Source organism: Microcaecilia unicolor, chromosome 14 (genome assembly GCF_901765095.1).
Source record: "Microcaecilia unicolor chromosome 14, aMicUni1.1, whole genome shotgun sequence".
In the NCBI taxonomy this organism is placed as follows: Eukaryota; Metazoa; Chordata; class Amphibia; order Gymnophiona; family Siphonopidae; genus Microcaecilia; species Microcaecilia unicolor.
Window position 1 is genome coordinate 44018249 of NC_044044.1, and position 15110 is coordinate 44033358.

At 43.9% G+C, this 15110-nt stretch overlaps 1 protein-coding gene across 1 annotated transcript; it reads left to right on the forward strand.

The window, feature by feature from the left end:
* Positions 1 to 3896: 3896 nt before the first annotated feature.
* Positions 3897 to 14798, forward strand: GLMP (glycosylated lysosomal membrane protein). The gene is made up of 6 exons (XM_030188208.1): positions 3897 to 4035; positions 8848 to 9105; positions 9469 to 9672; positions 11155 to 11373; positions 13054 to 13331; positions 14004 to 14798. Exons 1-6 carry the CDS (start codon positions 3955 to 3957, stop codon positions 14170 to 14172), a joined length of 1209 nt encoding a protein of 402 aa, XP_030044068.1. The 5' UTR covers positions 3897 to 3954; the 3' UTR covers positions 14173 to 14798.
* Positions 14799 to 15110: the final 312 nt, after the last annotated feature.

The window sequence follows — 15110 nt, forward strand, 5'->3', positions numbered from 1 at the left end:
TGAGGGTGGTGGTAGAGACAAAAATGGTGAAGAAATTCATAAAGGCATGGGATGAACACAAGAGGATCTTAATTAGAAAATGGATGGTTAAACCCCCCCCCCCCCCCCCAAAAAAAAAAAAACTTAAATGGCTGAATGTCTGTGGATGTGACGAGAAGCGCTTAAATGGCGATTTTGGCTGTGATGAACTAAGGCCAATGGATATGGCAATGCAGTTTAGGATGGCTAGAAAGGACTTTGACAACAACTTCGGTGGCTGGAACTTGAGGACAGTACTAGACAGACTTTTACAATCTGTGTCCCGCAAATAACAAAAATGAATTCAGATAGGGTTGAGCGGGCTTTGATGACAACTCTAGTAGTTGGAATTTAAGGACAGAGACAGGTGGACTTCTGCGGTGTATGTCCCAGAAGTGGCAAAAGAAAGACAATGGTCAAGTATTTTATATCACATTAAGGGGTATGTTTACTAAAGTGCGTTAGTGTTTTTAACATACCTGTAAATTGAAGGCGCGTTAAAATGCTAACGCACCTATACATTTCCATGGCGATTTAGCGTTTAACGCATGTAAACCATTTACGTGTGTAAAAAACACGTGCCCATAGCGCTGCTTAGTAAACATAGGCGACAGTGTTGGCTTAATCATGAATTGATGATGAGTGTGACTGTTGGGCAGACTGGATGGATGTTGAGGTCTTTATCTGCTGTCATTTACTATGTTACTGTAGTGTACATGGATGGTTGTGGTACAGCTTTTCAGGACAGGTATGCTGTTAATGCTGATTTCTTTCATGGTTATAGACAAGCTATGCCTATTTAAAAAGGTCAGTGATGAACAGCATATAAAAATAAAAAAATCAAGGTAAATGATCAGAATTAAATTGCATAAGTTAGTCTGCCAAAACAGACTTATTTCCCCAATACTTTGTATTCTGGAATAGGTGGTAGACTGCGTTCCTGGGTATCTCTACTGGCTTGACTTCTGCCAGGGAAAGCAGGGGGCAACAGGAGAGGTCGCACAGGGCCTTGCGCCTCCAGGGGCCCCATGGCGCTTCCGCTCCCTGCCATTCGATCCTCAGCTTTCGTTCCAGCCACCCTGCATTTAAAAAGTTGCAGTGGCATCAGCATTGGTGAAAAAGCAGGCTCGCTTCTAGCCTTCCCTTCTCTCTCTTAGCGTGCACTGTGCCACCTTTCTCTGATGCAATTTCATCTCTCAGCGTGCACTGTGCCACCTTTCTCTGATGCAATTTCCGGTTTCTGCGAAGGCTGCACAGTGCACACTGAAAGGGAAGGTTAGAGGCAAGCCTGCTTTTTCGCTGACGCCACTGCGACTTTTTAAATGCGGGGCGGCTGGAAGGAAAGGAGGGCTGTGGAAAACTGAGGGCCCAGGTGGGCCTGGGGTTGGGAACTGAAACCTCGGGGCTGAAAAGAGGCAAGCAAAACTTGGCCACCTTTAAATCTAGACTGAAAGCCCACCTCTTTAACATTGCTTTTGACTCGTAACCACTTGTAACCACTCGCCTCCACCTACTCTCCTCTCTTCCTTCCCGTTCACATTAATTGATTTGATTTGCTTACTTTATTTTTTGTCTATTAGATTGTAAGCTCTTTGAGCAGGGATTGTCTTTCTTCTATGTTTGTGCAGTGCTGTGTATGCCTTGTAGCGCTATAGAAATGCTAAATAGTAGTAGTAGGGTAAGTTGGGGGCTGAGGCAAGTCACAGCATGGAGGGGAGGGCAGAGGAGAATCGCTGGAAATGAATGGGAGGGCAGGGGACAGAGGAGAATCACTGGATGTGGATGAGAGGGGAGGACGGGGCAAAGGAGAATCGCTGGACATGGAGGGCAGAGGAGAATCGCTGGAGATGGGTGGGGAGGGCAGGGGAGAGTGGAGAGTTGTAGGATAATGGATGGATGGAGGGGAGAGCAGGATAAATGCTGGACATGGATGGAGGTGAGGGAAGACAGGAAGGAGATGTACATGGATGGAGGGGCGCAAGGAGACATGCTGGACATGGATGGAGTGGAGGCCATGAAAGAGGAGAAATGTTGGCAGGAAGAAAAGACAGGAAGGAGATTCATATGAATGGAGGGGAAAGGAGAGGAGAAATGCTGGACATGGATGGAGGGGAGGGAAGACAGAGGAAGTAGATGCACATGGATAGAGGAGAGGGGGAGAGGAGAAATGCTGGACATGGATGGAGGGGAGAGAAGACAGGAAGTAGATGCACATGGATTTAGGGGAGAGGAGAAATTCTGGACACGGATGGAGGAGAGAGGAGAGTTGAAACGCTGGATATGGATGGAGGGGAGGGAAGAAAGAGGAAGGAGATGCATACTAGCGGAGATGAGGGGAAGGGAAAAGAGGAGAAAAACTGCACATGGCTGGAGAAAATAGGCAAAAGCTAGATCCACTCTATACCTCCTCCAGTCAAGTCCACGGAGGACCCAGCTTTTACCTATGGATGTAGGGCAAGAAAGGAGGAAAGTAAAGAAATAAATGGAAAGGAAGCCCAGGAAGTGGAGTTAAGGGAGCAGATAGAGAGCAGCAGAATCAGAGACTAGGACCAACATGATCCGAAAAACAAAGTCACAAGACAACAAAGGTAGAAAAAATCATTTTATTTTCATTTTAGTGTTTGGAATATGTCAAGTTTGAGAATTTACATATGCTGTCTTATTTTGCAATGTATAGCAATGTTCTGTTTTTCTGGTATTGTGCTGCATGCAGAGTCTGTATGCTAATTTGGTTTGTGTCATTTTGGGTATACTGGAGCTGTAACAGTTTACAGAAATTATTTATAATGGAAAAAAATCCAAGTTATTTTTCTTCTCCTGTGCTGGTGTAATATTTTCAATGATTACTGTTTATATGCGCCATGGCTGGTGAAAGGGTGTGGCTAAATATGCCAACATTGTCCAATTCAGCACACTATTAGCAGCCAAGTTCATACAAAGTTAATTATGTTCAGTGGAAAATAAATCTGTTGGCTCAGGCAGCTTGCTATCTGAATATTCAATCACTGTTTCATTATTGCTATCAAGTATTACATATTAAGGGAATTCATTTTAATTCATTTATGCAGTCTTTACATGCACATGGTTTTGCTTTTTAAACCCCAAAGTTTCCTAGTATAGCATTTTTCATGTTTGAATTAGTTTTTGTATACAAGTTTTGCTTGATTTGTCTTTATTTGAAATAAAAGAAAATGTTTAAAAACATATCTTGTCAACAAGGGGTGGGGTGGGGCTGAGGGAGCAGTGAATTGGTCTGCACAGGGCCCCCCAGTTGCTGAGGGAAGAGGTTTGGAAGAGGAAGACCGCCTGTGGCTGGATCTTTAAAATGTATCTTTACAGTAGCACCTAGTCCATTTAAGGCTTTTTAAAAGCTAAGATTTCATGATTTAAATTGGGTCTTAGAAACTAATTGGGAAAAGCGGTGAAGAGATTTCTTTTTCAACTTTGGCCAGCGCTGCTTCTGAAGCTATGATCTGATGCATTTCTGCTCCTATTGTCTGTTATTAAATCAGAAATCAACCCGTAGACATAACCTAGATGTGAAATGACTAGAGCCTGGCAGTGGTGTTTCCAGGCTTTTGACACACCGTATTGCACATTTGCACTCATAGGAGCCAACTTTTCAAAACTATTGGGGGTGCTAAGCCCAGTGCAAATAACGCTTCCTTGGCCACATTTCTCAATATTGGCCCCACAGAGTCGGCTCCTATGATTGCAATGATAGTAGCTTCCGTGCAGACAGAGCCCCTCGCCCTGTTGTCTAGTATTCTTTCCTTTCGTCGGCTGACAGCTTAGCTCCGCCTCCTCTGAGCTCAGCCTCCCCTTTAAGAGAGCAGCACCTCTGCCCCTTTAAAACTTTCCTGAGTCAGCTGCTCGGTCACATGAGTCCCTACCGGGCTGCCTGGACCCGAGGAGCAGCGAGGGAAAGTGATCGGGATGTGGTTCGTGCGCCGACTTTTGTTTCTCTTACTGCAAGTGAGCCTGTGCTGGGGGGGCTCCGAGCCCTACAGGAGGGAGGTGAGTGCAGGGCTACTACGGATCCGAGTAGTTTTCCTTCCTACCCACCCTAAAACTTGTAGCACTGAGGCACAAACAGTGGTCTCTTAGTACTGCTGCAGATCAGAAACTGAAAACCCTTCTCATCCGACCCCCAACACCTTCAGCAAGGCACAATTTAAGATTAACATCCCCCACCCACCACACACACACACACTGATGGGGTAGCATCCCTAATCTCTTTCGGCCTTACAGTGAGAATCTTCCTCGGATCTCGTCCCAGTCCCACTACCAGCTAAAATGAAAGAGCTGAGGATTCCCATTCCACCAACCTGTACCTCCTCTGTAATACTCTAGCAGTAAAAGCGAGGGGAATTGCCAGTTCTAAAGTATAGCCTGAGCTGAGGTGGGACCTCCCTGACAGCAGTATCCTGGGTATAGCCCTTATCAGAGCTGTTTATTTTATCCATAAATGATAATGCTTGTAGCCCTCAACAGCCCTCCTGGGCAGACTATAGCTATGTTTTTCTTCCTTCAATTACTTTGTTGCTGTGTTTCTATACTCTGCTTTGTACAAGGTTGATTCGTTGGACTCCATGTGCAGTACCTTACTCTACCTTTCCTTTGTTTCTTTTTTAAGTTCTAACACCAGTTTTAAACAGTGAAAGTTGACTAGGAGGTACTGAACCTGGATCAGGTTTGCTGTAGATTGTGAGTTGGTTAAGATGCCACAGTAAGGGAGTAACTGGGGGGAAATGACCCAAAATCCGAAGTTTCACAAGATCATACCCTAACCAGCTCTAATCTCTGGTGAGGTTTAGTGGATGAGAAAGCGAAAGCCCAGCCAAGTATTCTGTGAGAACTTGGGGCATTTCCTATGAAATAGGGAGAGGTCTGCTGACATGCACTAAAAATAAAATCTAAGCAAGTTTTGGAAATTTTCAGAGGTACAGCTGAAGCTCTGGGTCTTGGTTTATATCTTCCCCTTAGTGAAGGAGGGTCTTCTCCAACGATTCCCAGAAATTATAATTCAATAAATATTAGAAAAAGGTATTTTGATGCAAGGCTTTTGAAGTATTGTGTATTGCTGAGCTCCTTTTGTGGCAAGATTCAGAAAGCAGCATAGATAATTCTCCTGTGATACCTGGAAGGGGGCCTCTCCTCTGCATTCACACCGTCAGCACATGATTTCTCTTGAGCAACTCTGTTTACTGAATTCTCAGTGACTTCAATGGTTTATTCAACTTGATGTACTGTGTTCTGTAACAGATAATTGCCTGTACCTTTAATTTAAGGTTGTGCCCTTGAACTACCAAGTTTATTAAAAATTTAATATATTGCCCATGGGAATGACCTTCTGAGCAGTTTACAATCCTATATAATAAAACGCACCTCCAACATTCTGAAGCTGACTGCATGGCTGAGGCATTCCTGCTCTCTATCTATCTCCTGAATTGACATCACGTACTTCCGGGTTCATCACAAGCAGAAGTGACCAACCACACGAGATTTCTCGGCTTCAGAATGTTGGAGGTGCATTCTATTAAATAGGATTGGTCAGTTCCTTGAAGCACAGCCAGAGCTCAGCGTCCTGCACAGTAATGCTCAGACACCAGAGAGAGAGGGGGGGACCCTGACAACAGAGGGGGGGGGGGGGTATCTCTGTCACACACACACTCTCTCTCTCTCTCTCTCTCTCTCTCTCACTCACACAGTCAATGTCTTTTTCTCACTCTCACACACTCTCTCACCATAGGAGCCAACTTTTCAAAATTATTGGGGGTGCTAAGCCCAGTGGAAATAACCCTTCCCTGGACTCATACAAGGAAATTCTCAATATTGGGGGTGCTCAAGCACCCACAGCTCCCACAGAGTCGGCTCCTATGTGTCTCACACTGTATCACATTCACTCTCTATGTGTCACACAGACATTCACACACTCTCTTGGTCTCATACACTCAGTCTCACAGAGAGTCTGTGTCTCACACACACTCTCTCTTTCGCACACACTGTATCTGTGTGAAACACACTCTCTCTCTCTCACACTGTGTCTCACATACGCACTTGCACACACTCTCATTCTCACACACACACTCTCTCACAGACACACACACTCGCACATTCACTCTCTCTCTCTCTCACAGACAGTCACTCTCATATACACTCTCTCAAACATACACACTCCGAGGAAAACCTTGCTAGCGCCCGTTTCATTTGTGTCAGAAACGGGCCTTTTTTACTAGTACAATAATAAAAACATAAGAAAAGAACACCAAAAATCAAAATAGGAATGAACAAAAGATCATAGATATACAATATGGTTGGTTCTATGTTGTTTGTTTTTATATCATCTCATATCATAACGTATCATATCGGTGCTAATCAGTTGGGCCCCATCCAATGGGCCAATGAACATTTAAGGAGAAAAATAACATATATATTGTAATAGAATCCTTGTAATTCTATTCTATTAGGTTATTTCTATTCCATCTTTAGCCATGTAGTGCAAAGTGGATTACAGTGATAAGGGACTTCTAATCAGAAGGAATTTACAAAAATCAATCATACAGTAGAAATTTAAAAAAAGGAAAAATGAAAACCAGCAGATCAGATTATTGATTTAACAACAAGTAAGTTTTCAATGCCTTTCAACAGGAAGCTTATTCTAGTTTCTAGTCCCTTGAAATCCAAACAAGCGTTCCTAATATACCTTTCCTTTGAGTTCATACCTTTTACAGACAGAATATCCAATGTCTGTTTTTTTTCCTACTTCTCAAATGATTGCAAGCGTTTGTAAATTGAAGGAACCCTCCCACTGATTCTGAACTCAGACTATAAAAGCTTTTATATACTAAATATGCAATTTTTAAATGAATTCAAGATTCCAATTTTAGCCAGTGTAGCCTGTTCAAAAGTGGACTAGCTTCATGAAATTTTCCTAAATTAAAAATTAATCTTGCAGAAGTATTTAATAATAATTGGAATCTCTTCTTCTTTTAACTATACATTGAACAATACAAAGAATTACAGTAATCTAGGTGTGGTAACAGGATTGCTTGGGCTGTTCTAAAACTTGATGGGGTCATTGTAGATCGAACTGCTGTTAATCTACACAGATTGAAAAAAAATTGGTTTAACCAATTCTTTCACTTGATTTTCAAGCCACTTTGAGCCTGCAAAGAGGTGGGATAAGGTGGGATACAAATGCAACAAATAAATAAACTGTCAGTCTAGAATCTAAAATTATCCCCAGTACCTGTTGATTTAGTGTTTATTTATTTTGGTGCATTTCTACCCCACATGTTCCTTTAGTTTCCTGTAATAGTCTCTTTCAGACCACATGTCAGTTCCTTGTGTCTTAAGGAACTAATCTATTGGCTTGCCTTGTTAATCTGTGCATGCTGGGCTAGTTGCCCCCTCCCCACCCTTCTCTTTCCATTGGGTCTGTAAGAGTTAGTCTGCAGCATGCTCCTCTGTGAATTGAATCTGACTATGCTGTACTTTGTTGTATGATTGATCCCTTTCAAGCTACTGTGACTCTATTAAGATTTAATCAGTGTAAAAGTATAAACAGCATTACTCTCAGCATGTTGCTGAGTTCCTCCCAGCTTCTCTCTTGTATGGAGAGAGAGCTGGTTGAGAACAGACTCCCAGTTTGCAAGGCAAAAACTCTTGTCTAGCCCATCTGAACTGTAAGTTTTCCATTGTTTAATTTAGTCCGTTAAAGAAGATTTTGGTTCAAGAGTTCCAAGTCTTCTCATAATGATGTTCTGTACTGTGATTTAAATGGCATGCCATTCGTGCCAGGCTATTGAAAGGGCAGAACATACTGTTTTTCCTGACAGGTATAACAAAGTGATATGAGTAAAAAAAATTACATCAAACTATTTAGAGAAAGAAGAATGCCATTACAGTTATAGGAAAAGAAATATAGACTAAGCCATTCAGCTCCCAGCAGTCCATTTATCTGGCTGGAACCATGTGTTCAGTTAATAATTCTCAATTTATAGGAGTGGCAGTGGAGGACAATGACCTTGGAGAGCTTGCCGTCTGAACATCCTGCAGTTCTTTTAGTGTCCCTGGCAATCTCAGCTTTTGAGTCTTCATTTGACTTATCAAAATGAGTTCTGAAGGTTTTTGTGGTAGTGTGTTCTTTAAGAGACAGACCTTTGCTCAAGCTAAAATTCCTGGACGTGGTCTGAGGAAGACCATCTGAACCTACTTCTCTAAGGGCTGCTAGCGGATTCCCACATGGTATTGCCGATGGAGTCCATTCAAAGTGAACGGGCTTTGCTGGCATTACCGCACCAGGAGCCGCTAGTGTGGCTTGATAAGAGACCCATATACATGAATAAATCATAAGGCATATCTCAGGCTAAACTCATCATCAACCTAAAAAAAACCTCCTTCAAATTTATTCAGACAACTTTTCACAAAGGGAAAACTTCTTTTGACTTAGCTTTTATATGCTGGATGGTCTCACGTCTGTTCTCTTATCTCCCGTGTATAGACGTGAGACCATCCAGAAATAAGCAGTGGATTTTCTAGGATAAGCAGCATAAAATGTATTGTACTGTTTTGGGATCTTGCCAGGTACTTGTGACCTGGATTGGCCACTTGATGGACCTTAGGTGTGTCCCAGTGTGGCAACACTTATGTTCTTATGTCGCCTTGTGTTCCAGATAACACAGGATCTAATAAAGGAGCCCTAGTGTCTAAATCTCATACCCGATATCGCCCTTGGCTGGTTGTGTGTTGATCTGCTGGAATGCCTCCTCTGTAAAGGATGTAGTTTGGACACTAAACCTGGATGTCTTCTGTCCTGTTTCTCAGGTGCATCTAGATGCCGTCTCTGGTCCCAACAGCTCAGTGTCGAACCTGCTGCATGTAAGGGCAGTGGGCTACAGCGACACAATCCACTATGTGTGGGGCACACTGGGAGCCCCCACCGTATTGCTGGTGTACAGCAATAGCAGTAAGAGCACCTTGAACGTCAACTGGACAAAGCTGTTCTCCCCCTTTCCCTCGGGGGCCGTCCGTATCGAGCCGGCAGAGAGCATCTTGTATTCCACAGCTATCGCCTTCACAAAGGTAAGAGGCAGGAACAAGAACATGGTTCTCCTTCCTTCGGAAATCACGGGGCTGATCTTCCATTAAGGGTATGGGAGAGACGTTACATTCCCAGAGGTGGCTGCATGTTTAATTTTAATGATGGTAGGAGGCACGGACACTGGTTTTAAAATGTGAATGGTCACTACTTCTACAGCTGTAGGAACATGGAAGGCCCCCCTCTTTTTTTTTTTTAATTTCATTTTATTTTTTCATCTATTTCAAATTAACAGTCGAGCAAGCAACTTGTACAGAAAGTCATCCAGATACATATGGGAGGCCCTTTTAATATTTGGTTGGTGGGAGGATCTCGTGTCCTGGCTGTCACCTCTTCTCCCTTTACAGATCTTCGAATATGATGACAGTAACAACACTGCAAACTTCTCTGGTGCCCCTGAAAGCGCTTTCTACCCTGCATATAACCTGGCAGACTTTGTCTGGGGCGATGTGAGCAAGACCCTGAACACCACAGCCCTGAGCGCAGAGTTCCAGGGTGTGAATGCATCCGACCCGGCGAAACACTTTCAGAACGGAAGCGTTTCCTTCCGGGTGAGCAAAGGCGTTGGGGGACACCTCAGTGTTCCCTCTTTTTCTTAGTTCACTTGAGCCTTCTGGTAAGCCGCCTACGACGTTTAAATAGCCAAAGTAGAGGTATTGAGAGGCAGGAGGGAAACAGTGGAAAGATTCTGAAGTTTTTTTTGGTTTGTTTTTTAATTTAGAGCTTTAAGTACTCTGCACCAGGATTTTCAGGAATGAGCTAATATTTTTAGCTGACCTCTGAGACGGTTCATGAAAAGGTTAGAAGAGGAGGAGGTGGCTCTTCAGAGAATAGGGAGAAGGATTTAAATTTACAGAGAAAAATGTTTTTCCCAGGCTGAAGCTATACAATGCTTTATTATAGAATAATAGAACTGGGGGAAATTATTGGCTTAAAAGTTCTCTTACAAAGTTGCGGTAAAAAGTAGCCATAGTCCACCCCTTTGCCTGGGTCTTTCCCACGTGCTAAGGTCATTTTTACTGCAGTCAGAAAATAGCTGACTTTCCATTTTCTCAATTAATGACTACACACTATGCTAATCTTGCCGATAGCACATGGCCATTACCAAAAATTAGGTGGTGGTAAGTTGCTCACTATTTTATAGGTGGAAAGGGCTCATGCACTAATCAACATGCGGCTATGTAGATGTACTAATGGATTAGCGCAGAGACCCCCGTTCTTTGCACACACACACCCCCAGCCAAGCCCCCCTCCGTAAAAAAAATGTAAAAATATTTTTTAGTGTGTGGTTTGCACATTTCACATTCTTAGCACGGGATGCCTCAATGCATCCCGTGTTAAGTCCTGCTTAGTAAAGGAAACCCTTAGTCATTAAGGTTGCACCTCTGGTGTTTAGTTCCCACAGTCTCTTTGCTGTTCCTGTCACTCTGTCACTTTTATAGGGCAGATTCAAAGTGAAAATGGGACAAAGTATCCTGTCCTTGAATTCTGCTCTGAAAATGTAACCGTTTTCAATTATGGAGCTGCTTTCATTGTATAGTGCTGTTGGCTTTTGCAGCTACTATGTAAGTGAATTGGGGAAGGGGGGGTCCCTGCCACAAAAAAACACATTGAGTGAACAGAGGGATCGATTTCTGAAGATCACATGGTGAGGGAGTGGTTGGGGGTAGGAGAGGATTACCCTCTGCTGGAACTGCCATGCCACCCCAAAGTGACAGCGGAGGAATAACCGAATGGATAGACTGAGAACCAGAGAATCCAGGGTTCAAATCCCAGTGCTGTTCCTTGTAACCTTGGGTAAACTATTTAACCCTCCACTGCCTCTGAGACCAGCTTCAATAGTGAACCCTCCAGGAACAAGGAAACTATCTCCTTTGTCTGAATGTAACGTGCCTTGAACATACTACTAAAAAAAATGAGTTAAATCTCTCCCCTTCCCATTCAGGGCCTTTTTTTTTTTTTTTCTTTAAATTGAGCTTGACCGTGCAGCCTTGAAGGGGTTGCCATTTTTTTGATCTTCTCCTCACTCGTAGGTCTCCGCGTACAAAGAGGGCAGTCGTGATCTCCTCCCACCTCACCTCCTTTACACCGCCAACTGCTCCAAGGTGGAGTTTGTGATGGCCGAGGTGGCCCCTCGAGGCAAGAAATCTCGATTTGTGCTGGAGATGGTGACCCTAGAGAAGAAGAATGGGCAGAAGAGGACAGATTCTGTCTGGAGCATCGATGATGAGTACACCCCTACAATTTTTGAGGTAATGGGGAGGGGCAGGGGTATTCTGCATAGTGAGTCTGCTGCTTGGCAATACCCTCTCTGTCCTGTTAAAGTGACACCCTGGGGGATAGTGAGGAGGGAACAGTGTGAACACCTTCTTGTGAAGAAAGACTAAGAAGGCTGGGGCTTTTCAGCTTGGAGAAGAGACGGCTGAGGGGAGACATGATAGAGGTATATAAAATAATGAGTGGAGTGGAACAGGTGGATGTGAAGTGTCTGTTCACACTTTTTCCAAAAATACTAGGACTAGGGGGCATGCGATGAAACTACAGTGTAGTAAATTTAAAACAAATAGGAGAAAAGTTTTCTTCACCCAACGCATAATTAAACTCTGGAATTTGTTGCCGGAGAACGTAGTGAAGGCGGTTAGCTTGGCAGAGTTTAAAAAGGGGTTGGATGGTTTCCTAAAGGACAAAACCATAGACCGCTACTAAATGGACTTGGGAAAAATCCACAATTTCGGGAATAACTTGTATAAAATGTTTGTACATTTGGGTAGCTTGCCAGGTGCCCTTGACCTGGATTGGCCGCTGTTGGGGACAGGATGCTGGGCTCGATGGACCTTTGGTCTTTTCCCAGTATGGCATTACTTATGTACTGTCCTCCCTCACAGCTGAGGATGGGAGCAGGCGAATGTAATAGATTTCATGGGAACCTACCTGCCAAAATGATCAGCATGTTCCAGGGAGAGAAACTCACAGTAACACTTAGAGCCACTAAAAAAATTAACTGGCTTGTTTGTTTCTTGGCTGTGTTGCATCCTCCCATGCATTATTCTTAAGCCTCCTTTTTTTGTCCTGGCAGATTTTGTAACTTTTTTTTTTTTTTGTATTTTTCATAATCTTAGATGCATCTTTCAGCTGTCCCTGCTATCTGCGCACTTTACTTGCATCTGTTATGCCTGCTTGGGGCTCTGATGAAGGTCTGCTCTGCAGCTGTCTGTGCTGTATGTTTTACATGCACGCATGAGATGGGAGGGAGGCGGGGAGATCCGCTGATGACAATCAGCACGGCAGCGCCCTGTGTTTTGCTTAATATCCTAAAGGGTAGGCCAAGGTTAAGCAGGAAGAGCTTTTTGGAGGTTTTATCTCCTCCAGACAAAACTGGGAACGAGAGTGTGTATCCAGTGATGGTTTTACTGCTACTGGCAGAGTTAGATGCTGCTGTTAGCAGCCATTTAAGAGGTACTGTGTAATTCAAGGGGATCACGTCATGTAGCCTAGTGGTTAGAGCACCAGGCTGATGACCTGCAAAAGGCCTGGTTCAAATCCCATTGCTGCTGCTTGTAATTTTGGGCAACTCACTTGGCCCTCTGTTGCCTCGGGTATAAAAAATTAGATTATGAGCCCTGCAGAGACAGAGAAATACCTAGAGTACCTGAACATAACTGACCTTGAGCTACTGCTGAAAAAGGGGCAATCCAAAGAAATAAAGAAATGAAAAAAAGAAATCTTGGTTGTGCAATGAGGGATTAGCTTTCTAATGTTGAAAATTTTACCTTTCTACATGGATTGGGCATGTGGTGATGTCTGATTCTTCTGGTGTTCAGTGGTAGTGGCAGTGTCTGGGGTGGGGAGGGGGGGGGAGAGGGTGAAGCTTGTAGCAGTCCCCACGTTGCCTGTCATTTTTAAAAAAATGTTTTTTATTCTTCATGTGATAGATGGCGCAGCTGATCTCTGATGTCCAGAACCATAGTCGTGCCCAGGGTTTCCTGCAGTGGAAGGCGGTGGCTTACGGTGACCCCAGCAGCAGCCGAGCTGAGGCCGTGCCATGTCGCTATCACCAGCTGCATAATGTCAGTGAGACCTGGCCCCTGCCTGACTTGGCTGTTGCCTTCTTTGGGGAGGATGTGAGAGAACACTACAATGTGGAGGCCCTCAATGTCTCTTTTGGGGTTGCCGATGGAGAGTTTTATGAGAAGCACAATTACCTAATCTGGTGAGTTTAGGACTATTCTACCCACACCACATGTGCTAAAATAGGCAGAGCCATGCATGGGAATAATTGGTGAAGGTGGTCTTGCATCATACCACAGCTTGCCTTGTCCCTTTAGAGCAGTTGGCATTACATATGTGTTGTAAATGTTCTGAATGTACATATTTACAATTGCTTCCTCCTTCCTCCTATCTGCATTCCCCAGTTTCCTCACAGATAGTATTGGAGCAGCCTTTTGTGACCTACAGAAGTGTTGCAGCTCCCTGAATAGCTACTTCCACTAGTGCTCTTTGAGCCACCATTAGGTGTCAGTGTAAGACTCTGCAGATTATAGACACTACTGGCATGATTGCCCCCTTCTCAAGCTTTAATTTATTAATCTCCAATGAAGGCATGAGCAATCCTTTTGTACCAGAGTGGGAGGTGTGTATGGGGTGTGGCTCAGACTCCTTTTATCTCTAGAAATATGTTAGAATCCACTGTCGAGTTGTTTTGCAGGATAGTTTGAGGAAAGAACGCTTCTACATTGCAAATCTTAGGCACTGCAACATTTTTCTTCTTCGTCTTTTCAGTTAGCCATCAGCCACCACAAACTGAATTGTACCTTCCACAGAACAGTACGTGAACTTGCTTTTGTAGCTGATGGCAACTGCATTTTGTGTTCTTCTATGACAGGTCAGCTGTGCTGGGCTTTGGGACCCCTCCCAGGGATTCCTTCTCTACCCTGGTGATTGCAATCATGGCTGTGGCACTGGGGATGCCTGCAGTGCTGCTGATCGTGGGGTTCATTACAATGTGTATCCTGAAGAAGAAACGTTACTCTGAGTACGAGCCAATAAATTGATGGGTACAGAGGAGAGAAACTTGCCAAGAACATTGCACTGCACTGGTGCCACAGGGCATAGGCCAGATCTTGCCAGCATCCTGCATGGACTAGCTAGGGAGCATGGCTGTGTGGAAGGAATTTGCTCTAGCGTTCAGCCTTTGGTTGAGTGACACTTTTTGAGGTATGCTGTCAGCTGGGAATGTGCTTCCTTCTACGGTTGGACTTCGGTCATTTTTCTAGGCATCCCTAAATTGGGGAACATCTGTCTTAAATACGTATAAGATGTGTATGCACGTGAGCCTCAGACAAATTTATTATGGTTATGCAAAAGTTGTGATTAGCTGTGGGCTTGTAAAAATAGGGCATTACTGTACAGTGTGTGTCTTCATGTGCCACTAACCTATCGTGATTGCCACAGTCACCAGGCTGTGCAAATCGGTCTGTTGCCACTCTTTATATAAGCACTGGAAGAGGGGGTAAGTCAGCTGACTCACAGCTGTACTCTGATTGGTCTATTCTGGCAGTGATGTTACAGGTACGTGTGCTTATGTTAGAGCTCCTCCCCTCCAGATGAGTCTTCTCAAGTGAAGGAGTAGCCTAGTGGTTAGTGCAGCGGACTCTGATCCTGGGGAACTGGGTTCGATTCCCACTGCAGCTCCTTGTGACTCTGGGCAAGTCACTTAACCCTCCATTGCCCCAGGTACAAAATAAGTACCTGTATATATACTCTGTAAACTGCTTTGAATGTAGTTGCAAAAACCACAGAAAGGCGGTATATAAGTTCCATTCCCTTTCCCCTTTCTACTGTTTCAAGTCTTAATATTTTTTTTTTTTTTTTTTTAATAACGCTTCGTGTATGCACAGTCTTCTCTTAACTGTGGTAGCTGTTAAAGTTGGGCTTGTGCCTTCAGTAGCTGTAGATGCTGCTCTGGCCTATTGTATTATATGGAAACAGC